The sequence below is a fragment of the Fringilla coelebs genome, assembly GCF_963513975.1.
Source record: "Fringilla coelebs genome assembly, chromosome: 29".
NCBI lineage: Eukaryota > Metazoa > Chordata > Aves > Passeriformes > Fringillidae > Fringilla > Fringilla coelebs.
The window spans coordinates 220795-247532 of record NC_140055.1 but is presented as its reverse complement, the minus strand read 5'-3'; the positions used below and the strand labels follow the sequence as shown (position 1 = coordinate 247532).

Genomic DNA, 26738 nt, shown 5'->3' with positions numbered 1-26738 from the left:
AATTCTGACAATTCCTGACAATTCCTTCCTTTCCCCACGAAAGGATCGCCCTCCAGGACGATCCAAGGAAACGGGGCTGGGGAAAAAAGGTGGGAATTCCTTAAAATCCCTTTAAATTCCTGGGATCTGCGGCCGGGGATGGTGAGAGTGTCCCTGCCAGGGAGCGGGCACATCCCAGCTCCTTCCCTGCCAAGTTATTCCCGGATTCCCTGACAGCCCAGGACGTTCCTGGCCTTGGGAATGGCTTTTCTTCCTTTTTTTTTTTTCCCTGGTTTTCCTGGCTCTGATCCCAATAAAATCAAAAAAAAAAATAAAAAACCCCAAAGGTTCCCGCTCTGTTTCACTCGAGGATCCCTGAACTGCTTTGGAATAATTTCAATTTTCCTTCCAGGAATTCCGGGCATCCCGAGTTCCCCAGCCTGGCTTTTGCTCTGCCCTCTCTCCCCGTGGAATTCCAGCGCAATTCCAGAGCTTTCCTCGCCCCCCCGAGCCCCTCCTGGACCGTTAATTGCTGTTAATTAGCCCGGCCCAGCTCCGTCCCGTTTTTCCAGGAGTTTTTGTGGGATGAGAGGCGGAAAAGGGGAATCCCGGAGGGATTTGGGGCGCCCCAAAATCGCTGAACGCCCCGAAAATGGAATTTTGGGGACACCTGGCTGCTCCCTTGTCCGTTTGGGGAATTCCTAAAAAAAAATTAAAAATCAGGGAAAAGGGAGCCGAGATTAATTTAACCCCTTGGGTGCCGGCCCCGCCGCGGGCTCCCTCTCCCCGCATTCCCGATTCCCCACCGGGAATTCCACCCACGGCAAATCGGATCCCAAATTGGATCCCAGAGCTTTCCCCGCTGGAATTCCCGGCTGGAAAACCGGGATCAGCCGGAGGGAGGGCGGGCAGGGAGGGAAGGGAGGGAGGAATTCCAGCATCTCCTTCCCCAAATCCCCAAATTCCAAATCCCCAAATCCCAAACCCCAAATCCCAAACCCCAAATCCCCAAACCCCAAGTCCCCCAAATTCCAATCCCCAAATCCCAAACCCCAAACCCCAAATCCCCAAACCCCAAGTCTCCCAAATTCCAATCCCCAAATCCCAAAACTCCAAATCCCCAAACCTCCAAACCCCCAAACCCTCAAACCCCCAAACCCCAAACCCCTAAATCCCCACACCCCAAATCCCCACACCCCAAATCCCCAATCCCCAAACCCCCAAACCCCCAAATCCCCAAACCCCAAATCCCCAAACCCCCAAATTCCAAACCCCCAAACCCCCAAATTCCAAACCCCCAAACCCCAAATTCCAAACCCCAAATCCCAAACCCCTAAATCCCCACACCCCAAATCCCCAAAACCCCAAACCCCTAAATCCCCACACCCCAAATCCCCAAACCCCCAATTTCCAAACCCCAACCCCCAAATTCCAAACCCCCAAATCCCCAAACCCCAAACCCCCTAACCCCAAACCCCAAACCCCGAACCCCGAACCCCGATCCCTCTCCCCCCGGTCCCCTGCGGCGCTGCGTGGGGAGGCTCTGCAGCTCCGGGAATTCTCTTTTCCCGGTGTATTTCCCGGTGTATTTCCCGGTGTATTTCCCGGTGTATTTCCCAGTGTATTTCCCAGTGTATTTCCCGGTGTATTTCCCGGTGTTTTCCCGGTGTTTTCCCAGTGTATTCCCGGTGTATTTCCCGGTGTTTTTCCCGGTGTTTTTCCCGGTGTTTGTCCCGGTGTTTTTCCCGGTGTTTTTCCCGGTGTTTGTCCCGGTGTATTTCCCGGTGTATTTCCCGGTGTTTTCCCGGTGTATTTCCCGGTGTATTTCCCGGTGTTTTTCCCGGTGTTTTTCCCGGTGTATTTCCCGGTGTTTGTCCCGGTGTATTTCCCGGTGTTTTCCCGGTGTTTTTCCCGGTGTTCCCCCGAGCGCGGCCGGAGCTCTCCGGGCCGCGTTCCGCCGTTAATCCGGGCGCTGATCCGGGCGCTCGGCGGGGTCGGGGGTCAGCGCAGCCCCCGCCATTCTGCGCGCTCCGCCCGCGCCGCTCCCGCCGCTCCCGCCGCTCCCCGTTCCCGCACTGATCTTCCCCATTCCCGCAATTTCCCCGTTCCCTCTTCCCCCCATCCCCGCTTTTCCCCATTCCCGTTTTTCCTCCCATTCCCGGCGGTTCCCCCCCCGTTCCCGCGCTCCCCCCATTCCCGCACTCGCTCCGTTCCCGTTTTTCCCCCCGTTCCCGGTTTTTCTCCCCCATTCCCGTTTTTCCGCCCCATTCCCGCTGTTTTCCCCCATGGAGAACCCCTCGCTCTGAGCCCCGCGATGCTCCGCGCCCCGCGGGCTGCGGCGCCGGGGTGGTCGCTCCTCCTTCCTCCCCCTCCTCCTCCTCCTCCTCCTCCTCCGAGCCGCTCCGGCCGCTGATCCCCGCGCCGAGCCGAGCCGAGCCGAGCCGAGCCGCGCCGATTCCCGGGAAAACAGGAATAAATCCCGCAAGGATGGAGCGGGAATGGCCGCGGGGCAAATCGCGGCTGCCCTCGCTGCTCCTGGCGCTGCTGGGGCTCGGCCCAGGTGAGTCGGGGGCGACCCCGGGGCCGCGGGACCCGCGGGGGGCTCGGGCAGGACCCCCGGCCCCCCCCAGCCCTGGAAGGCTCTGGAACGCCGCATCCAGCGCGGCCGGGGCCCGCCGGGCTCTCCCACCCCTCCCGACGCGGATTTTTGGGTTTTTTTTTTTTGGATGGAGGGGCTGCGATGTTTTTTTCCCCCTCCCCGGCTCCTTACGTAAAGCCGGGAGCGAGGGATCCCCCCGGAATTCCCAAAGATTCCAGAATTCCCGTAAATCCCCCCCGGGAGCGTTCCTGCGGGAGAGCGTCCGGCCGCACGGGCGCCTTAATTACGGGGTTCATTTGCCCCGGGGATTAATTGGCCTGGCGGGGATGGTGCCGCAGGTGATGCCCCCGAACCCCGGCCCGGGCAAGGTGGGAAAAGCCCGAATTCCCGGGATTGGGAGCGCTGGGAACGCAGCCCGGCTGCGGGGGGGAAGAGACGCGGGGCTAAAAGCGAGGCTGGATTCGGGTTTTGGGGATTTTCGGAGGTTTGGGGCGGATCAGGAGCGGGGATGGATCCCGCGCCTCCTTCTCCCTCCTCTCCGCGCTGCGGGAGAGCCTCGTGCTCCCGAAAAAATCGGGATCTGGGATAAACAGGCTGAGCCGGGGCGGCGCTTGGCGCGGGAGGGGCCGAGCATCCCCCGAGCCCCCCCGGCCGCTCCCGCCGGGATGGAAAACGGGAAAAATCCCGGGAAAAGCGCAGGGAGCGCCCGGGGGGCTGCGAACCCCGGGGAGAAATGGGGAGGGGGATGGAGACCGCCCCGGAGGGGGAGCGGGGCTCGGAATTCGGGAGAGGATCCTGGAATTCCAGAGAGGATCCTGGAAATCGGGAGAGGATCCTGGAAATCGGGAGGGGATTTTGGAATTCGGGAGAGGATCCTGGAATTCGGCAGAGGATCCTGGAAATCGGGAGAGGATCCTGGAATTCGGCAGAGGATTTTGGAATTCCGGAGGGGTTTCGGGAAGCCCCTCCCCGGCCCCTCCTTGCTCTCAGCATCCTCCCCTGGGGTCTGGGGGGCTTCGCTCCCTAAAAAACTTCACCGAGCGCTCAAAAATTCCCTCGGCTTTAAAGTCGGGTTGGAAAAGTGGGAATGAAGCCCGGGATGAGCAGGGATGAAACCCGGGAAAAGCAGAAATCAATCCCGGGATGAGCAGGAATCAAATCCTGGAAAAACAGGAATCAAACCCGGGATGAGCAGGAATCCAACCCGGGAAAAGCAGGAATAGAACCGGGAAAAAGCGGGAATCCAACCCGGGAAAAGCAGGAATAAAACCGGGGAAAAGCGGGAATTAAACCCAGGAAAAGCAGGAATTAAACCAGGGAAAAGCGGGAATTAAACCCGGGAAAAGCGGGAATTAAACCCGGGAAAAGCGGGAATCCAACCCGGGCCAAACGGAACCCGCACCGAGCGCCGCCCGGGTCTAACCCCGATTTAACCGGGACAGGGACCGGGAGGGGACACCGGGAATGTCCCCGAGGCGGGAGGGACCCGTCCGGTCCCCGGCGGGCGGAGCCGCTGGTGCCGAAATTCCCGAAATCCCGAAATTCCCGAAATCCCGAAGTTCCCGGGGCCGCGGGGGTGGCGCAGGTGACAGCTTGGCGGGGGGAGGGCGCTGCCCGCAGCGGGGGCGGCGGCGCCGAGCGGAATTTTTCCAGGGAAATGCCAAAAAGAGGAAAAAAAAATAAAATCCCAGATGGAATCTCAGAACCTTCCCCTGGGATCAGGCTGGGATCAGGGGGGAATCACCAATCCCGAAATTTTGGGGTTTTGTCCCAAAATTTGCCTGGAGCTGCCCAGCGGCTCCTGGGAGCAGGAGCTGGGCAGAAATTCTGCCCCCCAAAAAACCCAATTTTGCAGAAATTCTACCCCAAATAAACTCCCTTTTTGTGGAAATTCTACTCCCCAGAAAACCACCAGTTTTTTAAGAAATTCTACCCCAAAAGCCCCAATTTTGCAGAAATTCTACCCAAGGGAAAAACCCCATTCTCGGTTTTCCGCAGGGCTCTTGCAGGAGGCGCGTTTTGAGGCAGAAAATGAGGTTTTGGAAATTCTGGCTGGGAATTCCACCCAGTCTCTGCTGGAGCGTTGTTCTGGTGAGAGCCCCGAGTTCAGATGGGGCCGCATCTGAACCTGTAGCTTTTAGGTTTGGACCTTTTGGGCCGATTTTTCCCCCAAAGCCTCTCTGCCTTTCCCTCTCTTTTTTGGAGGCTCAGAGACCTCGTGTTTGTCCGTTCACCTTTTTTGCTGATTTTCTCCCAAAATTTCCGCTTCTCCCTCTTTTTTCAGCTCGCACGCCGCTCCAGACCCGCAGCCGTTCCCCTTTTCAGCCGCTTTTCCCCCCAAAATTTCCGGCTTTCCTTCTCTTTTTGGAGGAAATTCCTCTCCTGGGATTGAGTCACCTTTTTGGCCGCTTTTCCCCCAAAATTTCTGCTTCTCCCTCTTTGTTCAACGACACCGACGGCTCCAAACCCGGCCAAGGCCGCTGCCAGGACCCTCCTCTTCCTCCTCTTCCTCCTCTTCCTCCTCTTCCTCCTCTTCCTCCCCAAACGTCCCCAAATGACCCCACAAGGGCCTCAAATGTCCCCGAATGTCCCCAAACATCCTAAAAACGTCCACAAAATGTCCCCAAGTGACCCCAAAACGTCCCCAAACATCCTCAAAGTGCTCTCCCGACATCCTAAAAACGTCCCCAAGTGTCCCCAAGCGTCCCCAGTTGTCCCCAGTTGTCCCCAGCCCCCCTCTGGTGACATCCTTCTGTCCCAGGGTGGCTCTGCAGCCACTCCTGGGCAGGTGAACGCTGTCCTGGGCGGCTCCGTGCTGCTGCCACCCCCACAAAACGGTCCCCAAATGTCCCCAAGTGTCCCCAAAACATCTCCAGACGTCCCGAGACGTCCCCAAACCCTCTCTGGTGACACTTTTCTGTCCCAGAGCTGCTCCTTGGCCGGTTCTGGGCCACTGAACGCTGTCCTGGGTGGCTCTGTCCCTCTGCCACCGGCACTGCCACCCAGCCAGACCATCCCCAAACATCCCCAGATGTCCCCAAATGTCCCTAAATGTCCCCAAACCCCCTGTGGTGACATTTCTGTGTCACAGAGCTGCTCCTTGGCCAGTCCTGGGCCACTGAACGCTGTCCTGGGTGGCTCTGTCCTACTGTCAACCCCAACAAGAAGGTCCCCAGATGTCCCCAGATGTCCCCAGCTGTCCCCAGCGCCCCTCAGTGCTACTCTTGTGTCGCAGAGCTGCTCCTTGGCCAGTCCTGGGCCACTGAACACTGTCCTGGGTGGCTCTGTCCTGCTGTCAACCCCAACAAGAAGGTCCCCAGGTGTCCCCAGGTGTCCCCAGCTGTCCCCAGCCCCTCTCAGGTGCCATTTCTGTGTCCCAGAGCTGCTCTTCGGGCAGTTCTGGGCAGGTGAACGCTGTCCTGGGTGGCTCTGTCCCACTGTCACCGGCACTGCCACCCAGCCAGGCCATCCCCAGCTGTCCCCAAACCCCCTGTGGTGACATTTCTGTGTCCCAGAGCTGCTCCTTGGGCAGTTCTGGGCGGGTGAACGGTGTCCTGGGTGGCTCTGTCCTGCTGTCAACCCCAACGAGAAGGTCCCTAAATGTCCCCAGCCCCTCTCAGGTGCCATTTCTGTGTCACAGAGCTGCTCCTTGGGCAGTTCTGGGCTGGTGAATGGCGTGCTGGGTGGCTCTGTCCCTCTGTCACCAGCACTGCCGCCCAGCCAGACCATCCCCAGATGTCCCCAGACCATCCCCAGCTGTCCCCAGGTGTCCCCAAACCCCCTGTGGTGACATTTCTGTGTCGCAGAGCTGCTCTTTGGGCAGTTCTGGGCCAGTGAACGCTGTCCTGGGTGGCTCTGTCCCTCTGTCACCAGCACTGCCGCCCAGCCAGACCATCCCCAGGTGTCCCCAGCTGTCCCCAGGTGTCCCCAGCCCCTCTCAGTGCCACTCTTGTGTCGCAGAGCTGCTCTTCGGGCAGTCGCGGGCCCCGCCGCGCCAGGTGAACGGCGTCCTGGGCGGCTCCGTGCTGCTGTCGCCGGCGCTGCTGCCCAACCAGACGGTGAAGGAGATCGAGTGGAGCTTCTCGGGCGGCACCGGCGCCACCATCCAGGTGGCCGAGGTGGGCCCGGGCGGGCTGGAGCGGCCGGACCCGCGGGACCGCTTCGGGCGGCGCCTGGAGCTCGTCAACGGCACGGCGCTGCGGCTCCGCGGGCTGCAGCGCGGCGACAGCGGCGTCTTCGGGGCGCGCATCAAACTGCAGCCGGCCCTGGTGGACGACCAGGCCTTCAACCTGTCCGTCTACGGTGAGGGGGAATGGTTAATTAATTCGTTAATTAATTAATCAGTTCATTATACATTGGGTTAAGTTGGGGTTTGGGCGGGGAAACTGAGGCATGGAGCACAAAATGGGTTTTAGGCGGCACTGGTGGATGGTCCGTCCTTCACCCTGTACATCTACGGTGAGGGGGAATGGTTAATTAATTCATTAATTAGTTAATCAGTTCATTATTCATTGGGTTAAGTTGGGGTTTGGGTGGGGAAACTGAGGCACGGAGCACAAAATGGGTTTTAGGCGGCGCTGGTGGATGGTCAGTCCTTCACCCTGTCTATCTACGGTGAGGAATGGTTAATTAATTCATTAATTAGTTAATCAGTTCATCATTCACTTGGTTACGTTGGGGTTTGGGTGGGGAAACTGAGGCACGGAGCACGGGCAGGGTTTGGGGGGTGCTGGTGCTGGTCCTTCACCGCACAGGCCGGGCCTCGGGGGGTTTTGGGGGGGATTTTTTGGGGGGTTTTGGGGGAATTTTGAGGGGTTTCGGTGCCAGCCCAGTGCCACCCCCGTGCCACCCTGCAGAGGCCGTGCCTTGGCGGTTTTGGGTGGTTTTTGGGCAGTTTTGGGCAGTTTTTGGGGTGTTTTAGGGCTGTTCGGTGCCACCCCGTGCCTCCCCCGCGCAGAGGCCGTGCCTTGGTGGTTTTTGGGGCGGTTTTGGGGGCGGTTTTTGGGGGTGGTTTTGGGGTGCATTTGGGGGGTTTTTGGGCAGTTTTTGGGGCAGTTTTAGGGGTGTTTGGTGCCAGCCCGTGCCCCCCTCCCCGCAGAGGCCGTGCCTTGGCGGTTTTGGGGGAGTTTTGGGAGGGGTTTTTGGGTGGTTTTTGGGGCGGTTTTTTGGGGTGTTATTGGGCAGTTTTAGGGTTGTTTGGTGCCACCCCCGTGCCCCCTCCCCGCAGAGGCCGTGCCCAGCCCCCGGACGCGCAGCCAGCTCCTGGCCAGCACGCTCGAGTGGTGCAACCTCACCCTGCAGTGCCAGGGCAGCGGCCGCGGCGCCGTCAATGTCACCTGGCGGCGCGACAGCCTCACCTGGGGCCAGCTGGGCCCCGGGCGCCACCAGCTGTCCCCCGACGGCACCACGCTGCGGGTGGCACTGCCACCCACCGCCACCAACGTCACCTACGCCTGCACCGTCAGCAACCCCGCCGACCAAAAGGTCGCCCTGTTCGACCTGCAGAGCCTGTGCCAGGGCGGAGGTGAGGGGGACACGGGGACAGCCGGGGGACAGCCTGGGGACAGCCTGGGGACAGTGTGGGGACAGCGTGGGGACAGCGTGGGGACAGCGTGGGGACAGCGTGGGGACAGCATGGGGACACGGGGACAGCGTGGGGACAGCGTGGGGACAGCGTGGGGACAGCGTGGGGGCAGTGTGGGGACAGCGTGGGGACACGGCTGGGCTGGAACTGGGGACAGCCTGGGGACAGCGTGGGGACATGGCTGGGCTGGAACTGGGGACAGCCTGGGGACACAGGGACAGCATGGGGACATGGCTGGGGGGGATGGGGGCACAGCTGAGGGGACACAGGTGGGGTGGCATGGCTGGGGTGGCACGGCTGAGGGTGGCATGGCCAAGGTGACATGGCCAAGGTGACATGGCCAAGGTGACACGGCTGAGGTGGCACAGATGGGGTGGCATGGCTGGGGTGGCACAGCTGAGGGTGACATGACCAACGTGACATGGCCAAGGTGACACAGCTGGGGTGGCATGGCTGGGGTGGCACGGCTGAGGTGACACAGGTGGGGCGGCATGGCCAAGGTGACACAGCTGAGATGGCCCAGCCCGGGTGTCCCCCCGGGGTGTCCCCCCTGCGATGTCACCCCCGGGGTGTCCCCCCTGCGATGTCCCCCCTGTGATGTCCCCCCCGGTGACGCTGTCCCGCGGGCAGGGGGCCCCTCGGCCTTCTCCACCTCGGGCTACGTGGTGCTCTCGCTCATCCTGGTGGCCGTGGGCCTGGGCGGCGCCTTCTGGTGCTGGAGAGCCAACAGCGAGAAGGCGGCCGAGGCAGGTGGGCACCGGCCACAGCCCAAAACCTGAATATCCTAATTCCTGAATCCCCAAATCCCCAAAGTCCTGAATCCCCAAATTCCCAACTCCCCAAATTCCTGAATCCCCAACTCCCCAAATTCCTGAATCTCCAAATCCTGATTCCCCAATCTCCAATTCCCCAATTCCCAACTCCCAACTCCCAATCCCCAAATTCCCAACTGCCCAATCCCCAGTTCCAAAATCCCCAATTCCCCAAATCCCAATTCCCCAATCCCCCAATTCCCCAAATCCCCAATTCCCAAAGCCCCAATCCCAAATTCCCAAATGCCCAATCTTCAGTTCCAAAATCCCCAATTCCCCAATCCCAAATTCCCAGTTCCCCAATCCCCAAATCCCATTTCCCAATTCCCCAATTCCCCAATCCACAATTCCCCAATTCCCAAATTCCCAATTCCCAATTCCCCAAATCCCCAATCCACAATTCCCCAAATCCCAATTCCCAAATCCCAACTCCTCAGTTCCCATTCCCAAACTCCCAATTCCCCATTTCCCTGCTTTTCTGGTTTTCCTATTTCTCTCATTTTTCTCGTTTACTCATTTTCTTGTCCTGTTTTCCTGTTTCCCCCCTCTTTTTTCCCCGTTTTTCCCCCTGTTTCCCATTTTCCCCCGTTTTTTTCCCTGTTTTTCCCCATTTCCCCCCCTTTTCCCCCATTTCCCCCCCATTTTCACCTGTTTTTCCCCATTTTCCCAATTTTCCCCCCCTTTTCCCCCCGTTTTTTCCCCCATTTTCCCCCCATTTCCCCCCCCTTTTCCCCCATTTTCCCCCCATTTTTCCCCCGTTTTCCCCCATTTTCCCCCCGTTTTCCCCGTTTTTCCCGTTTTCCCCCGTTTTCTCCCCGTTTTCCCGCGCAGCCGCCACGCCCACGGCGCCGCCCGAGGAGAGCCCCGGGGAGCCCCAGTACAGCGACATCGTCTGCAGGAGCCCCCCCGAGGGCAACGACCAGGTGGGGACCCCGAGCACCGGGGGGGACCCCAAAAACCACGAGAAATCCCAAAAACCGCGGGAATCCCCAAAAAACCACGGGAAATCCCAAAAACCGCTGCAGTCCTAAAAAACCGCAGGAATCCCAAAAGCCACCGGAGTCCCTAAAAACGGGGAGGGTCCCCAAAATCCGGGGGGTCCCTAAAAATCACAGGGATCCCCAAAATCTGTGAGGAATCCCCCCAAAAAACCCACGGGAAATCCCAAAAACGGTGGGAAACCTAAAAACCGAGCGAGGCTCCAAAAATGGGGAGAGTTCCCAAAAAGGGGGAGAGTTCCCCAAAAGACACCAGAGTCCCAAAAAACCAGGGGATCCCAAAAACCACGGGGAGGTCCCCAAAAAACTGCAGGAGTCCCGAAAAACCAGGAGGGGAACCCCGAAATCCTGGGAATCCCAAAAACCATCAAAACCCCAAAAACCATCAAAACCCCAAAACCTCGGCAACCCCAAAACCTCGGGGGGACCCCAAAAGCCGAGGGGGACCCCGAATGTCGCCCCGCAGGGCCCCAGCCCCCCCGAGGCCCCGCAGGAACCCAGCGAACCCCAAAAAGCCGAGGCCGAGCCCGCGGCCCCAAAATCGCCGAAATCGCCAAAATCGCCAAAATCACCAAAATCACCAAAATCGGCCCCGGGGGGCGGCGAGCAGAGAGCCCCGGAGGACACGGGCGAGGAGGTGACATAGGGCCAGGTGAGGGGACCCCAAACACCCCAAACACCCCAAAAACCCCGAGAACGGGGACCCTCGGGGACGCCCCAAAACAGCCGGGGGAAAGGGGAAAGGGGAAAGGGGAAAGGGGAAAGGGGAAAGGGGAAAGGGGAAAGGGGAAAGGGGCTTTTGGGGAGGGGCTGCCCCATAAAGGGCATTAGGGGCATTGGGGAGGGGGCTGCCCCATAAAGGGCATTAGGGGCAGTGGGGAGGGGGATTAACCCCAAAAAGGGCATTAAGGATGGGGAGGGGGCTGCCCCATAAAGGGCATTATGGGCAGTGGGGAGGGGGCGGCCCCATAAAGGGCATTAAGGATGGGGAGGGGGCTGCCCCATAAAGGGCATTAGGGGCAGTGGGGAGGGGGCTGCCCCATAAAGGGCATTAGGGGCAGTGGGGAGGGGGATTAACCCCATAAAGGGCATTAGGGGCAGTGGGGAGGGGGCGGTCCCATAAAGGGCATTAAGGATGGGGAGGGGGCTGCCCCAAAGGGCATTAGGGGCAGTGGGGAGGGGGCTGCCCCATAAAGGGCATTGGGGGCAGTGGGGAGGGGGCTGCCCCATAAAGGGCATTAAGGATGGGGAGGGGGCTGTCCCCTAAAGGGCATTAGGGGCAGTGGGGAGGGGGCTGCCCCAAAGGGCATTAGGGGCAGTGGGGAGGGGGATTAACCCCATAAAGGGCATTGGGGGCAGTGGGGAGGGGGCTGCCCCATAAAGGGCATTAAGGATGGGGAGGGGGATTAACCCCATAAAGGGCATTAGGGGCAGTGGGGAGGGGGCTGCCCCCCGCAGACCCCGCCCCCACGGGGGTCTCCCCGCAGGCCCCGCCGCGCCGGGACCCGGGAAGGGCTGCGAGCGTCGTGTGCCAAACCCCGACCCCAAACCCGACCCCACAGCCGGACGGACCCCCCGACCCCAAAACCCCCGGCCCTGTCCCCAATCCCCTGCTGCTGCTGCCCCCCAAAGTTGGGGTCCCGGGGGGGTTTGGGGGGTTCCGGGGGGGCTTTTGGGGGGTCCCGGGGGGGTTTGGGGTCCCTGGGTGCTCCCCGCATGTTTTGGGGTGTAATGATCCCCCTGACCCTACAACTGGACAGATTTCCCCATTTCTGACCCCAAAACCTTTGGGTCTGTCCCCAGTTCCCTGTCCGGGACTGTTCTGGGGAGGGGGACCGGAGTTGGGGGTCCCAGAGGGGTTTTTGGGGGTCCCCGAGGGTTTTTGGGGGTCCCAGAGGGGTTTTTGGGGGTCCCCGAGGGTTTTTGGGGTGGAATGATCCCCCTGACCCTTCAACCGGACGGATTTCCCCATTTCTGACCCCAAAACCCTCGGTTCTGTCCCCAATTCCCTGCCTGGGACCGTTCTGGGGAGGGGGATCCCGATCCGAGGTGGTGCAGCCAGAATTTGGGGGGTCCCCGGGGGTTCTCGGGGGGTGTGGGGTCCCTGGGTGTTCCCCGCATGTTTTGGGGTGGGAGGATCCCCCTGACCCCACAATTGGACAGATTTCCCTGTTTCTGACCCCAAAATCACTGGGTTTGTCCCCAATTCCCTGCCTGGGACTGTTCTGGGGAGGGGGACCCGAGTTGGGGGTCCCAGAGGGGTTTTTGGGGGTCCCCGAGGGTTTTTGGGGTGGAATGATCCCCCTGACCCCAAAACTGGATGTATTTCCCCGTTTCTGACCCCAAAACCCTCGGCTCTGTCCCCAATTCCCTGTCCGGGACTGTTCTGGGGAGGGGGACCCGAGTTGGGGGTCCCAGAGGAGTTTTTGGGGGTCCCAGAGGGGTTTTGGGGGTCCCAGAGGGGGTTCTGGGGTCCCCAGGGGATTTTGGGGTCCCTGGGGGGTCCCAGAGGGGTTTTGGGATCCCCGGGGGTTTTGGGGTGCCCCGGATTTGGGGAAATCGGGGGTCTGGGGGCCGTGACGGGGCCTGGAGACAGCGGGGACCCCCGGGAGGGGACAGGGGACCCCCACCCCCCCCCCCCCCACCGTGTAAATAGCAGCAAATAAATGTTGGTGACGTTTGGGCTGAGTTTTGGGGGTTTTGGGGCAGTTTGGGGGGTTGGAGGCTGGTTTGGGGTATTTGGGGCCTGGTTTTGGCCCTGGGTTTGGTTCTGTTTTGGGGTTTTTTGAGGGTTTTTTGGTGTTTTTGAGGGTTTTGGGAGTGTTTTGGGGTTTTTTGGGCTGGGTTTGGGGGTGTTCGGGGGGTTTGGGGGTGGTTTGGGGCTGTTCTGGGGTGTTCAGGGCCCGGTTTTGGCCCTGGGTTTGGGGTTTTTTGAGTTTTTTTGGGGTGGTTTGGGGGATTTTCTGGTGGTTTGAGGTTTTTTGGGGTGGTTTGAGGTTTTTTGGGGTGGTTTGAGGTTTTTTGGGGTGTTCTGGGATGTTCAGGGCCTGGTTTTGGCCCTGGGTTTGGTTCTGTTTTGGGGTTTTTTGGGGTGGTCTGGGGGATTTTGGGGTTTGGGGTTATTTGAGGCTGGTTCTGGGCCGGTTTTGGAGTTTTTGGGGCCGGTTTTGGGGTTTTTGGGGCTGGTTTTGGGCTGGTTTCGGGGTTATTTGGGGCTGCTTTGGCCCCGGCTTTGGCTCCGCTCGGGAGCTGCTTTTGGGCCGGTTTGGGCCCATTTTGGGTCTGTTTACAGCCGGTTTAGGGGTTTTTCCCTGTTTATCCCTTTTTGGCCCCGGTGATCCCGGTTTTTCCCAGTTTATCGCTGGTTTTGCCCCATTTGTCGCTGTTTTTCCCCGTATACCCCTGTTTTACCCGCGTTTATCGCAGTTTTTGCCCGTATATCCCTGTTTTTCTCCATTTCTCGCTGTTTCACCCGCGTTTATCGCAGTTTTTGCCCGTTTTTTCCCGTTTTTCGCCCGTTTTTCCGGGCCGCTGTTTATGAGGGGAGGGGGCGTTTCCCGCGCGCGCGCTCCCGCGGGCCCCTCCCCCCTCTCCCGGGACCGGAAGCGGAAGCGCGTGGGCGCGCGCGCTGCCCGGAAGCGCGTGGGCGGCGGCGGCGGTTCCGGTTCCGGCGGCGGCGGCGGCGGCGGCGGCGCGGGGGAGGCACCGGGAGGAGGAGAAGGAGAGGAAGAAGAAGAAGAAGAAGGAAAAGAAGAAGAAGCGGCGGCGCCACCGACGACAGCAACAGCGGAACGAGCAACGAGAGCCGAGCCGCCTCCTCTCCCCCCCCTCCCCGCACTACCGGGAACGATCCGCCCCCCCCCCGCCCCGGTCCCCGCCCGCCTCCTTCCCCGTTTCCCCCCTCCCTTCCCGTCCTCCTCCTCCTCCTCCTTCTCCCGGAACCCGCCTCGCTCCTCCCGGCCCGCGCCGCCCCCGCAGGTTCGTCCCGGGGGGACCGCGGGGCTGGGGGGGGCGCCCGGAATTACCGGGGGGCACCGGCGGGGGGGGAGCGCGGCGGGGCGGCGGAGAGCCCCCCCCGAGCTGCCGCGGAGGGCGGAGCGGGGGCTGCGCGGCGCTCTCCGGGGGCGGCGGGGCTGAAGCGCAGCCCCGGTAACGGCGGGGGGGGTCCCGGTAACCGGGGGAGGGGAGCGGGGGCCGGGTAAACACGGAGCGGCCGAGAAGGCGGATCCGGGGGGGCGGGGGTTGGCCGGCACCGCCCGGGGAGCGGGGGCGAGCGCTCCCCGAGCGGCCCCCCCCGCTCCGGTACCGGGTGGGCACCGGGCGCGGGGAGCGGGAGCGGCCCCCCCGCGGCGCATTCCCGGGCGGGGAGCGTGGGAGGCCCCGGCCGGCGGCTCCGGGGGTGTCTGCAGGGGAGCGGCACCGCCCGGGGCCGGGGCGGGCCGGGCAGGCCGGGACAGGCTCGGGGCGGCGGGAGCGCGGCGGGAGAGCCGCAGCCCCGGGCCGGCCCCGCCGCCGCCCCGGCGCCGCTCGGCCCCTCCCGGCGGCCATTTGGGGCCTCGGCGGCGGCGGCGGCGGGGCCGGGGCCGGGATGGGCCGGGCGGCGGGGCGGGGCGGGCTCGGGGGGCTCCGCTCCGGCCCGCGGCTCCCGGAGCCTGCCCGGGGCTCGGGGCAGTTCCCGGCCCGCCGCTCCCGCAGGGAAATTTCCCTTTCCCCTTATTTCCCTTTGCTCCCGCTCCCCCCTCCCCGTTTTTCCCGGTTTTCGCCCGGTTTGCCCCGTTTTCCCCTGGTTTCCCCTGTTCTTCCCTTGTTTTTCCCCGTTTTCCCCCGTTCTTGCTCTGTTTTCCCCCGGTTTTTCCCCATTCTTCCCCATTTCCCCCCCATTTTTCCCCATTTTTCCCCGGTTTCCCCGTTTTTCCCCCGTTTCCCCCCATTCTTCCCAGGTTTCCCCCTTTTTTCCCCGTTCTTCCCCGGTTTTTCCCAGGTTTCCCCCCATTTTTCCCTGGTTTCCCCCATTTTCCCCGGTCTTCCCCATTTCCCCCTGTTTTTTCCCCGTTCTTCCCCTGTTTTTCCCCCATTTTTCCCCTATTTTTCCCCGTTTTCCCCCGTTCTTCCCCATTTTCCCCCTGTTTTTCCCCCATTTTCCCCTGTTTTTCCCCCGTTCTTCCCCATTTCCCCCCTGTTTTTCCCGTTTTTCCCCATTTTTCCTGTTTTTCCCCGTTTTTCCCCTGTTTTCCCCCGTTCTTCCCCATTTCCCCCCTGTTTTTCCCCCCTGTTTTTCCCATTTTCCCCCCATTTTTCCCAGGTTTCCCCCATTTCCCCTATTCTTCCCCATTTTCCCCCTGTTTTTCCCCCATTTTCCCCCGTTTTCCCCTGTTTTTCCCATTTTTTCCCCATTTCCCCCCTGTTTTTCCCGTCTTTCCCCCGTTTTCCCCCACTTTTCCCGTTTTCCCCCCGTTCCTCCCCGGTTTCCCGTCCCTCCCCTCCTGCCCGGGCACATCTGGGCCGGCTCCCAGCTGTGGATTTTGGCAGCCCAGCCCGTCTGGGCTCTGAGCAGGGTTTGTTTTGTCTCCTCCCTGCCATTCCAGCCAGGGAAATTTCCCTCCTTGCTCCCCTTCCCCCTCCCCCTTTTCCACCTTTCTCTCCATTTCCACTTTTTTCCCCCTTTTTTCCTCCTTCTCTTGCCTTTTCCCCCTTTATTCCCCTTCCTTTATCCCATTTTTTCCACTTTATTCCCTCTTTATTCCCCCATTTCCCCCCATTTTTCCCAATTTCCCCATTTTTTGCCCCATTTTCCCTGGGCAGTCTCTCCTGACCCTCTCCCCCCCATTTTCCCCCCACTTTTCCCCATTTTTGCCCCAATTTTCCCCCCTTTTTCCCCCGTTTTTTGCCCAATTTCCCCATGTTTTTCCCCATTTTCCCCATTATCTCCCCATTTTCCCCGATTTCCCCATTTCCCCCATTTTCCCCATGTTTTTCCCCATTCCCCCCCCCATTTTTTCCCATTTTCCCCATTTTTTTCCCCATTTTTTCCTCGGGCAGTCTCTCCGGACCCTCTCTCCCCCATTTTTTCCCCACGTTTTTCCCCATTTCCCGCCCCATTTCCCCCCCGTTTTTCCCGATTTCCCCATGTTTTGCCCCATTTTTCCCCCATTTCCCCCCATGTTTTTTTCCCAATTTCCCCAGTTTTGCCCCATTTCCTCCCCATGTTTTTTTCCCGATTTCCCCACGTTTTCCCCCATTTCCCCCCAGGAGGAAGAGGATGAAGGCCGGCTGCAGCATCGTGGACAAGCCCGAGGGCGGAGGGGGTGAGCGGGGCCGGGGGGGCACTGCGAGAAAAGGGGGGTTTTCCCAAAAAAACCCACCCCAAATTGGATTTTTCCCAAAAAAAACCCACCTCAAGTCGGATTTTTCCCAAAAAAACCAACCCCAAGTCGGATTTTTCCCAAAAAAAACCCCACCCCAAATAGGATTTTTCCAAAAAAACCCACCCCAAATAGGATTTTTCCTGAAAAAATCCACCCCAAGTCGGCTTTTTCCAAAAAAAAACCCACCCCAAATCGGATTTTTCTCAAAATAAACCTCACCCCAAATTGGATCTTTCCTAAAATGAACCCCTGACCCCAAATCGGGTTTTTACGCAAAAAAAACCCACCCCAAGTCGGATTTTCCCCCCCAAAAAAATCACCACCCCAAATCAGATTTTTCCCCCAAAATAAACCCCATCCCAAATCAGATTTTTCCCCCCAAAAAACCACCAGCCCAGATCAGTTTTTTCAAACCAAAAACCCCAAAAAACCCCAAACCACCCCAAATTAGGATTTTTTCTGGCCCGAGTTCCATCCGGGGGTTTGGAGCGGAATCCCAGCGGGTCCAGCCCGGCTCTGCCGTTTTTGGGGCTTTTAGGGGTTTTTTTGTGTCTTTTGGGTGGATTTTCCAAGGAAACGGGGCTGGAAGGAGTCAGGGATGAGGAGCTGGATGGAAACCTGGGCACGGAACACGGAATTCCACCCGAATTTTACCGATTTTGGGTGGTTTTTCATGGGTTTTAGTGGGTTTTTTAAGTGGTTTTCTGATGGTTTTGGGTGGATTTCCCAAGGAAACGGGGCTGGAAGGAGTCAGGAATGGATGTGAACTTGGAATTCCCTGCTCCCACAGGGAATGTGGAACAAATTCCAGGCACCAGGAATTATTGGGATTCCCACCAAATTTTACCCATTTTCAATGGTTTTTTAGTGGCTTTTTTGTGGGGTTTTGGTGTTTTTGGGTGGATTTTCCAGGGAAACAGGGCTGGAAGGAGCCAGGAATGGATGGCAAACCTGGAATTCCCTGCTCCCACAGGGAATATGGAACAGAACTCCAGGCACCAGGAATTAATGGAATTCCAGCTGAGTTTTGTCATTTTTGGTGTTTTTTTGGAAATTTTTTATCATTTTTGGTGGTTTTGGGTGGATTTTCCAAAGAAGTGGGGCTGGAATGAGTCAGGAGTGAGTCAGATGGATGGGAAACCTGGAATTCCCTGCTCCCACACGGAATACTGAATTCCACCCAGTTTCTACAATTTTTGGGTGGTGTTTCACGAGTTTTAGAGGATTTTTTTAGTGGTTTTCTGATGGTTTTGGGTGGATTTTCCAAGGAAACGGGGCTGGAAGGAGTCAGGAATGGATGGCAAACCTGGAATTCCCTGCTCCCACACGGAACATGGAACAAATTCCAGGCAACAGAAACTAATGGGATTCCCACCAAATTTTACTGATTTTCAATGGGTTTTTTGTGGGGTTTTGGGTGCATTTTCCAAGGAAACGGGGCTGGAAGGAGTCAGATTGATGGGAAACCTGGATCTCCCCTCTCCCACATGGAATATTGAACAGAATCCCACCTCCTGCCCAAACCCCACTGATCTCCCACCATTCCCTAATTTGGATTTTCCGTTTTTCCCCCATTTTTCCCCGTTTTTTCCCATTTTTCCTCCGTTTTTTCTTATTTTCTCCCCGTTTTTTCCCATTTTTCCCCATTTTCTCCCCGTTTCTCCCCCCAAGGGCGTACAAGACAGAGTCCAGCCCAGACTGGAGGCAGATCCAGCTGTGACCCTTCATCCTGGAGGGAAGAACCCCAAATCCCACCTGGGGCTCCCTCGGAGCGGGGCTTTCCGTGGGGTCTTTGGGGCATTTTTTTGGGTGCATTTTCCAAGGAAACGGGGCTCGAAGGAGTCAGAAGGATGGGAAACCTGGATCTCCCCTTTCCCACACGGAATCTTGAACAGAATCTCACCTCCTGCCCAAACCCCACTGATCTCCCACCATTCCCTAATTTGGATTTTCCGTTTTTTTCCCATTTTTCCTCCGTTTTTTCCCATTTTTCCCCGTTTTTTCCCATTTTTCCCCATTTTCTCCCCCCCAAGGCTACCACTTCCCGGAGTGGGCGTACAAGACGGAGTCGAGCCCGGGCTCGAGGCAGATCCAGCTGTGGCACTTCATCCTGGAGCTGCTGCAGAAGGAGGAGTTCCGGCACGTCATCGCCTGGCAGCAGGGCGAGTACGGCGAGTTCGTCATCAAGGACCCCGACGAGGTGGCGCGGCTCTGGGGGCGCCGCAAGTGCAAGCCCCAGATGAACTACGACAAGCTCAGCAGGGCCCTCAGGTCGGTGCGATTTGGGGGATTTTCCTGTAAAATCTGGAATTTTGGGGGTTTTTTGGGCTCGTCTTTCAGGGTTTGGGGTGATGGGATTGGCCCCGCTCTGGGTTTTGGTGGTGCAGCTCTGGGGGCACCAGAAATGTAAACCCCATGTGAACTACGACAAGCTCAGCAGGGCCCTCAGGTCAGCAGGATTTGGGGGATTTTCCTGCAAAATCTGGAATTTTGGGGGGTTTTTTGGGCCATCTCTCCAGGTTTGGGGTGATGGGGTTTGGGTTTTGGTGGCGCGGCTCTGGGGGCACCAGAAATGTAAACCCCAGATGAACTATGACAAGCTCAGCAGGGCTCTCAGGTCGGTGCAATTTGGGGGATTTTTTCCTTCACAATTTGGAATTTTGGGGGTTTTTGTACTCATCTCTCTGGGTTTGGGGTGATGGGGATTGGCCCCGCTCTGGGTTTTGGGGTTGCGGCTCTGGGGGCGCCGCAAGTGCAAGCCCCATGTGAACTACGACAAGCTCAGCAGGGCCCTCAGGTCGGTGCGATTTGGGGGATTTTCCTGCAAAATCTGGAATTTTGGGGGGTTTTTTGGGCCATCTCTCCAGGTTTGGGGTGATGGGGTTTGGGTTTTGGTGGCGCGGCTCTGGGGGCGCCGCAAGTGCAAGCCCCAGATGAACTACGACAAGCTCAGCAGGGCCCTCAGGTCGGTGCGATTTGGGGGATTTTCCTGTAAAATCTGGAATTTTTGGGGTTTTTTGGGCTCGTCTTTCAGGGTTTGGGGTGATGGGGTTTGGGTTTTGGTGGCGCGGCTCTGGGGGCACCAGAAATGTAAACCCCACGTGAGCTGCAGCAAGCTCAGCCGGGCTTTAAGGTCAGCAGAATTTGGGGGATTTTCCTGCAAAATCTGGAATTTCGGGGGTTTTTGGGGTCAGCTCTCCGAGATTGGGGTGATGGGATTGGCCCCACTGTGGGTTTTGGGGTTGTGGCTCTGGAGGCGCCGCAAGTGCAAGCCCCAGATGAACTACGACAAGCTCAGCAGGGCTCTCAGGTCAGCAGGATTTGGGGGATTTTCCTGCAAAATCTGGAATTTTGGGGGTTTTTTGTACTCATCTCTCTGGGTTTGGGGTGATGGGGATTGGCCCCGCTCTGGGTTTTGGTGGCGCGGCTCTGGGGGCACCAGAAATGTAAACCCCACGTGAGCTGCAGCAAGCTCAGCCAGGCTCTCAGGTCAGCAGGATTTGGGGGATTTTCATGCAAAATCTGGAATTTTGGGGGTTTTGGGGTCATCTCTCCGGGATTGGCCCCTCTCTGGGTTTTGGGGTTGCAGCTCTGGGGGCACCAGATAAACTACAACAAGCTCAGCCGGGCTCTCAGGCTGGTGAGATTTGGGGTTTTTCATGGGTTAAACCCTGTGGAATTTTGGGGTTTTTCCTGGCTTTAACCCCATGGGATTTTGGGGTTTTTCCTGGCTTTAACCCCATGGGATTTTGGGGTTTTTCCTGGCTTTAACCCCATGGGATTTTGGGGTTTTTCATGGCTTTAACCCCACGGAATTTTGGGGTTTTTTGTGGGTTTAACTCCGTGGAATTTTGGGGTTTTCATGGGTTTAACCCCATGGGATTTTGGGGATTTTCAAGGGTTTAACCCCATGGGATTTGGGGGTTTTTCATGGCTTTGAACCCCATGGAATGTTAGGGATTTTCAAGGGTTTAACCACATGGAATTTTGGGGTTTTTCCATGGGATTTTGGGGTTTTTCCAGCTGGATGTCACGCTGCTGTAGGCTCGTCCCTCAGGGTTTGGGGTGGGGGTTTTTAAGGTCCTTCTTCCACCCCAAAATGTTCCTGGATTGGATTTAAAGGGATTTTGGGGATAAATCTGTCCCTGGTCCGGGTAATTCCCTGGATTTCCCATCCCTGGGAGTGCCCAATTCCAGCTTGGAGCTGCCCCTGGCCCTGGATTTTTAAGGATATTGGAGCCCTTTCCAACCCAAATCATCCCAGAATTCCATATTCTGGTTTAAACAGGAAATCAGGAAGGAATCCCTCAGGAATTCTGGATTTTTAAGGATATTTGGGCAGGAAATTGGGAAGGAATCCTTCAGGAATTCTGGATTTTTAAGGATATTTGGGCAGGAAATTAGGAAGGAATCCTCCAGGAATTCTGGATTTTTAATGATATTTAAGCTCCACTCCACCCCCAGACATTCCAAAACTCCATAGAATTTTGGTTTAAACAGGAAATTATGAAGGAATCCCTCAGGAATTAGGAAGGAATTCTGGATTTTTTGAGTCCTTCAATCGTTTTTTTTCCCCTTTTCAAATCCATTTCCAGATATTACTACAACAAGAGGATCCTGCACAAGACCAAGGGCAAAAGATTCACCTACAAATTCAACTTCAACAAGCTGGTGATGCCCAATTATCCCTTCATCAACATCCGGCCCAACGGTGAGCCCCGGGAATTTGGGAATTCCGGGCGGGAATTGGGGGGAAAAACACCAAAAAAAACCCAAAAAAAAAACCCCAAAAAATACAAAAAAAACAGGAATGTGGGATTTGTTTTTTTCCACAGCCAGATGGATGTAAAAGGCCCAGAGCCTGGGAGCTGTGGGGATGTGGGCTGAGGGTTTGTCTGTCTTTCCCCGGGGATTGTTGGGATTTGTGGGATAAGAGGATCAGCCTCGGGATGCAATCCCGGAGCGGCTCAGGTGAGCTCACGGGGCCTCCTCCTGCAAATACACGGCTTCTTTCTGCCTCCTCTCCCCCTTTTCCCGCTCCTTTTCCACCAAAAGTTGCTATTTTTAAATCTATTCCTGCCCCGGAGTTGGGAGGGATTCCACAGGGATCGCGGCGGTCCCGGAGGAAACCGGGAATTCCTTGGATTTTGATTAAAAATCAAACGTTTTTCCTGGAAAACAACATAGAATAATAAGGAAGAGTTTGGGAAAGGAGCATAAATGTCCCTTTTTTGCCCTAAAATAGTTTTGCCACGTTTATCCCGGGGTCAGCAGCGGTTTCTTGGGAAAAGAGTCTTTCCAGGGGGATTTTGGATGGAATTAAACCCCCTAAGAGCCAAATTCCTACAGCTGGGGGATTGTCCCGATCAGGCACGGTGGGAAAATGAATCCATAAAAACAGGAAATCCCTCTGGAAGTTGATATTCCCAGAAACTCCAAACTTTTCTCCTCACAAAATCGCAATTTAGAGGAGCTGGGCCTGGCACGAACTGCTCCAGGGCAAAGCCTGGAGCACCAATCTGGCAGGAAAAGAGCAGGAAAAGTGGGGAAATCAGTGATTATTGAATCCATAAAGATAGAAAACCCCTCTGAAAGTCAGTATTCCCAGAAATTCCAAACTTTTCTCCTCACAAAATCTCAATTTAGAGGAGCTGGGCCTGGCACGAGCTGCTCCAGGGGAAAGGCTGGGAAGCCGATCCAGTGGGAAAAAAAAAACAAGAAAAAGAGCAGGAAAAGGGGAGAAGGAGGTGATTATTGAATCCATAAAAATAGAAAACCCCTCTGCAAGTCAGTATTCCCAGAAATTCCAAACTTCTCTCCACAAAAAATCTCAATTTAGAGGAGCTGGGCCTAGCACGAGCTGCTCCAGGGGAAAGGCTGGGAAGCCCATCCAGCAGGGAAAAAAACAGGAAAAAAAACAGGAAAAAGGGCAGGAAAAGGGGAGAAAGAGGTGATAATGGAATCCATAAAGATAGAAAAACCCTCTGGAAGTCAATATTCCCAGAAATTCCAAACTTTTCTCCTCACAAAATCTCAATGTACAGGAGCTGGGCCTAGCACGAGCTGCTCCAGGGGAAAGGCTGGAAAGCACATCCAGCAGGGAAAACAGGAAAAAAAACAGGAAAAAGAGCAGGAAAAGTGGGGAAATTGGTGATTATTGAATCCATAAAGATAGAAAAACCCCTCTGGAAGTCAGTATTCCCAAAAATTCCAGACTTTTCTCCTCACAAAATCTCAATTCTAGAGGAGCTGGGCCTGGCACACTGTGCTGCAGGGCAAAGCCTGGAAGGCCAATCCAGCAGGGAAAAAAAACAGGAAAAAAAGCAGAAAAAGTGGGGAAATTGGTGATTATTGAATCCATAAAGTTAAAAAACCCGTCTGCAAGTCGTTGCTCCCAAAAATTCCAAATTTTTCTCCACAAAAAAGTCCCGATTTGGAGGATCCCGATCCAGCAGGGAAAACAGCAGGGAAAAGAGGGCTAAAAGCAGGTTCTGTGTGGGGAAAAAAGGGATTTTTCCAGGCTGGAGCCTCCGTCAGGCGCCGGCTCCCCTCCCCTCCCTGAGGGAATCTGCAAGGTTTTGTTTTTCCAAGGCTCCGGGAAGGCCAAAAAAAGAAAAGGGAAAAATTCCCTCCAGGTGTCGGTGTCTCCTTCACCTGTGTGGGCCCTGCTGGGGTTTGTTTTATTTTCTTTTCTTTTTTTTTTGCTTTGGGAGGAGGGAATGTCTTTTCCAAGCCAGGGAACAACGTGGTGGGGGGGTGGGAAGATGTGTCTGGAGCTGTAATTCCGTAATTAACCGGGAGCAAACGAGTCCGGGCAGTTCCCAGCTCCCTCTCCCTGCTCCCTCCTGTCCCTGGGGCGCTTGGAAAATAAAAAAAAATTAAAAATTGGGGAGGATTTGGAACGCTCACGGTTAATCCCAGCCCTTTTCATTCCCAGGGGGGCAGGGTTTGGCACAACCAACCTGGAATTTTGGGTTTTTCTCCAGGATTGACCCTCATGGAGATTTCTGGTGCAAAAAGGAGGTGGAAATAGGAGAGGTTTGGGTGGGAATTTGAGGGATTTTTGTGGGAATTTGAGGGATTTGGGTGGGAATTTGAGGGATTTTTGTGGATCTTTGAGATAGTCTTCCATGGATTGATGAAATTCCCCCTCAGAGGTTTCCGTGGACAGTGGAGGTATTTCCTTTTTGAGATTTTTGAGATATTTTTATGGATATTGGGAGAGGTTTCCGTGGGTATTTGAGGGTTTTTTTTCCGTGGGTATTTGAGATATTTCTGTGGATATTTCTGACGTTTCCATGGATTAATGAGATCCCCCCTCAGAGAAGAGATTTCAATGAATATTTCAGACATTTCCATGGATATTTCAGACATTTCCATGGACTGATGAGATCCCTGCGCAGATGAGATATTTCCATGGATATTTGAGTTTTTTCCATGGGTGTTTCAGACATTTCCATGGATTGATGGGATCCCCCCTCAGAGAAGAGATTTCCATGGATATTTGAGACATTTCCATGGATATTTCAGACATTTCCATGGATATCTCAGTCATTTCCATGAATATTTGAGTTTTTCCCGTGGATATTTCAGTCATTTCCGTGCACTGATGAGATCCCTGCTCAGATGAGATATTTCCATGGATATTTCAGTCATTTCCATGGATATTTCAGTCATTTCCATGGATATTTGAGTTTTTCCCGTGGATATTTCAGTCATTTCCATGGATATTTCAGACATTTCCATGGATATTTCAGTTTTCCCGTGGATATTTCAGACATTTCCATCGACTGGTGAGATCCCCTCTCAGATGAGATAATTCCGTGGATATTTCAGTCATTTCCATGGATATCTCAGTCATTTCCATGGATATTTCAGTCATTTCCATGGATATTTCAGTTTCCCGTGGATATCTCAGTCATTTCCATGGATATTTCAGTTTCCCGTGGATATCTCAGTCATTTCCATGGATATCTCAGTCATTTCCATGGATATTTCAGTTTTCCCATGGATATTTCAGTTTCCCGTGGATATCTCAGTCATTTCCATGGATATTTCAGTTTTCCGTGGATATCTCAGTCATTTCCATGGATATTTCAGTTTTCCCGTGGATATCTCAGTCATTTCCATGGATATTTCAGTTTCCCGTGGGTATCTCAGTCATTTCCATGGATATTTCAGTCATTTCCATGGATATCTCAGTCATTTCCATGGATATCTCAGTCATTTCCATGGATATTTCAGTCATTTCCATGGATATCTCAGTCATTTCCATGGATATTTCAGTTTTCCCATGGATATCTCAGTCATTTCCATGGATATTTCAGTTTCCCGTGGGTATCTCAGTCATTTCCATGGATATTTCAGTTTTTCCCATGGATATTTCAGTCATTTCCATGGATATTTCAGTTTTCCCGTGGATATCTCGGTCATTTTCATGGATATCTCAGTCATTTCCATGGATATTTCAGTTTTCCCATGGATATCTCAGTCATTTCCATGGATATTTCAGTCATTTCCATGGATATTTCAGTTTTCCCATGGATATCTCAGTCATTTCCATGGATATTTCAGTTTCCCGTGGATATCTCAGTCATTTCCATGGATATCTCAGTCATTTCCATGGATATCTCAGTCATTTCCATGGATATTTAGTTTTCCCGTGGATATTTCAGACATTTCCATGGATATTTCAGACATTTCCATGGATATTTGAGTTTTTCCCGTGGATATTTCAGACATTTCCGTGGATATCTCAGTCATTCCCATGGATATTGCAGTTTCCCGTGGATATCTCAGTCATTCCCATGGATATTTCAGTTTTTCCATGGATATTTCAGTTTTCCGTGGATATCTCAGTCATTTCCATGGATATTTCAGTTTCCCGTGGATATCTCAGTCATTTCCATGGATATCTCAGTCATTTCCATGGATATCTCAGTCATTTCCATGGATATCTCAGTCATTTCCATGGATATCTCAGTCATTTCCATGGATATCTCAGTTATTTCTATGGATATCTCAGTCATTTCCATGGATATTTGAGTTTCCCGTGGGTCTCTCAGACCTTTCCAGGCCCTGACGCCCTCCCCACTCGGACCAGCCGTTCGGGCGGACATTTCGCACCCCTCCCCGCGTTTCCCCGCGCACTCCCCCGGCTCCCCCGCTCCATCCCCGTCCCCTAACTCTCCTTTTTTCCCCCTTTTCCAGGCGTGGTCCCGCAGAGCGCCCCGCCCGTGCCCACCGCCTCCTCCCGCTTCCACTTCCCGCCGCTGGAGCCGCACTCGCCCACCGAGGAGGCGGCGGGCCGCTTCGCGCCGGGCCCGCTGCTGCCGCCGCACGCCGAGCCGCCGCTGCCCGACGCCGAGCGCAAGGCCGAGCCCGCCGAGCTGGACGAGGCCGCCCCGGACTGGCGCCGGGACCTGCTGGCGCCGCCGCACGCCGCGGCCGCCGCCGCCGCCGCGGGGCCCAAGCGCAAGCCCGAGGTGGTGCTGCCGCTCTTCTCCCGGCCCGGGATGTTCCCCGAGCACCCGCACAGCCCCTTCGCCGTGTCGCCGCTGCCGGGCCGCCCCGGCGTGCTCAACGTGCCCATCTCGCCGGCGCTGTCGCTCACCCCCACGCTCTTCTCCTACAGCCCGTCGCCGGGGCTCAGCCCCTTCGCCGCCGCCGGCAGCAGCTGCTTCTCCTTCAACCCCGAGGAGATGAAGCACTACCTGCACTCGCAGGCCTGCTCCGTGTTCAACTACCACCTGAGCCCGCGGACTTTCCCCCGCTACCCGCTGGTGGTGCCGCCGCTGCAGTGCCCGGTGCCGCTGGAGGAGCAGCCGCAGTTCCCCATCAAGCTGCAGCCGCCGCCCGCCGGCCGCAAGAACCGCGAGCGCCTGGAGAGCCCCGAGGGCGCCGCCGCCGCCGCCGCCGCCGAGCCCGCCCCGCCGCTGCCCCGCGTCAAGGTGGAGCCCGCGCCGGACAAGGAGGAGGAGGAGGAGGAGAAGCCGCAGAAGCGCCACGGGGAGGAAGAGGAGGAGGAGGAGGAGGAGGAGGAGGAGGAGAAGGTGCCGGTGTTCGCCCGCCCGGCGGCTCCGGCGTGGGCGCCCGGCCCCGCTCAGCCCGGCTCGTCCGGAGAGGAGAATGCGGAGAAAGCAGCCCGGGATTGCTCCGGGGACGGCGCGGGGCAGGAGAGGAGGGAGGACGCCCTGATGCCCCCCAAGCTGCGGCTGAAGCGCCGCTGGAACGGAGATTCCCGGCAGGAAATGCCCGAGGAGCCCCGGCCCAACGGGATCTGGCACCTGCCCAAAGCCGTGGCCGCCGCCTCCGACACCTAATCCCGGCTGGAACAAAAAAACCTTGGAAAACACCCGGAGAAACATCCGTGTATTTATGTAGCAAGGTTGCCGAGCAGTT

At 56.5% G+C, this 26738-nt stretch overlaps 2 protein-coding genes across 4 annotated transcripts; both read left to right on the top strand.

Annotated features, from left to right (window-relative positions):
- Nucleotides 1–2466: 2466 nt before the first annotated feature.
- On the top strand, nucleotides 2467–14109 carry CD244 (CD244 molecule; the record flags this gene model as incomplete). Its single annotated transcript, XM_084222934.1, has 9 exons — nucleotides 2467–2539; nucleotides 6539–6880; nucleotides 7806–8102; nucleotides 8793–8912; nucleotides 9806–9897; nucleotides 10447–10624; nucleotides 13399–13407; nucleotides 13460–13674; nucleotides 13951–14109. The coding sequence occupies 9 exons, from the start codon at nucleotides 2467–2469 to the stop codon at nucleotides 14107–14109; spliced, it is 1485 nt and encodes a 494-aa protein (XP_084079060.1).
- ETV3 (ETS variant transcription factor 3) lies at nucleotides 13818–26738 on the top strand. Of its 3 annotated transcripts, XM_084223342.1 has the most exons (5): nucleotides 13818–13950; nucleotides 16222–16277; nucleotides 18371–18608; nucleotides 20933–21048; nucleotides 25548–26738. In XM_084223342.1, exons 2-5 carry the CDS (start codon nucleotides 16232–16234, stop codon nucleotides 26657–26659), a joined length of 1512 nt encoding a protein of 503 aa, XP_084079468.1. In that variant the 5' UTR covers nucleotides 13818–13950; nucleotides 16222–16231; the 3' UTR covers nucleotides 26660–26738. The 3 variants fall into 3 exon arrangements, with proteins under 3 accessions (XP_084079468.1, XP_084079469.1, XP_084079470.1); XM_084223343.1 differs by lacking the exons at nucleotides 13818–13950; nucleotides 16222–16277; nucleotides 18371–18608 and adding an exon at nucleotides 19237–19302; XM_084223344.1 differs by lacking the exons at nucleotides 13818–13950; nucleotides 16222–16277; nucleotides 18371–18608 and adding an exon at nucleotides 19604–19647.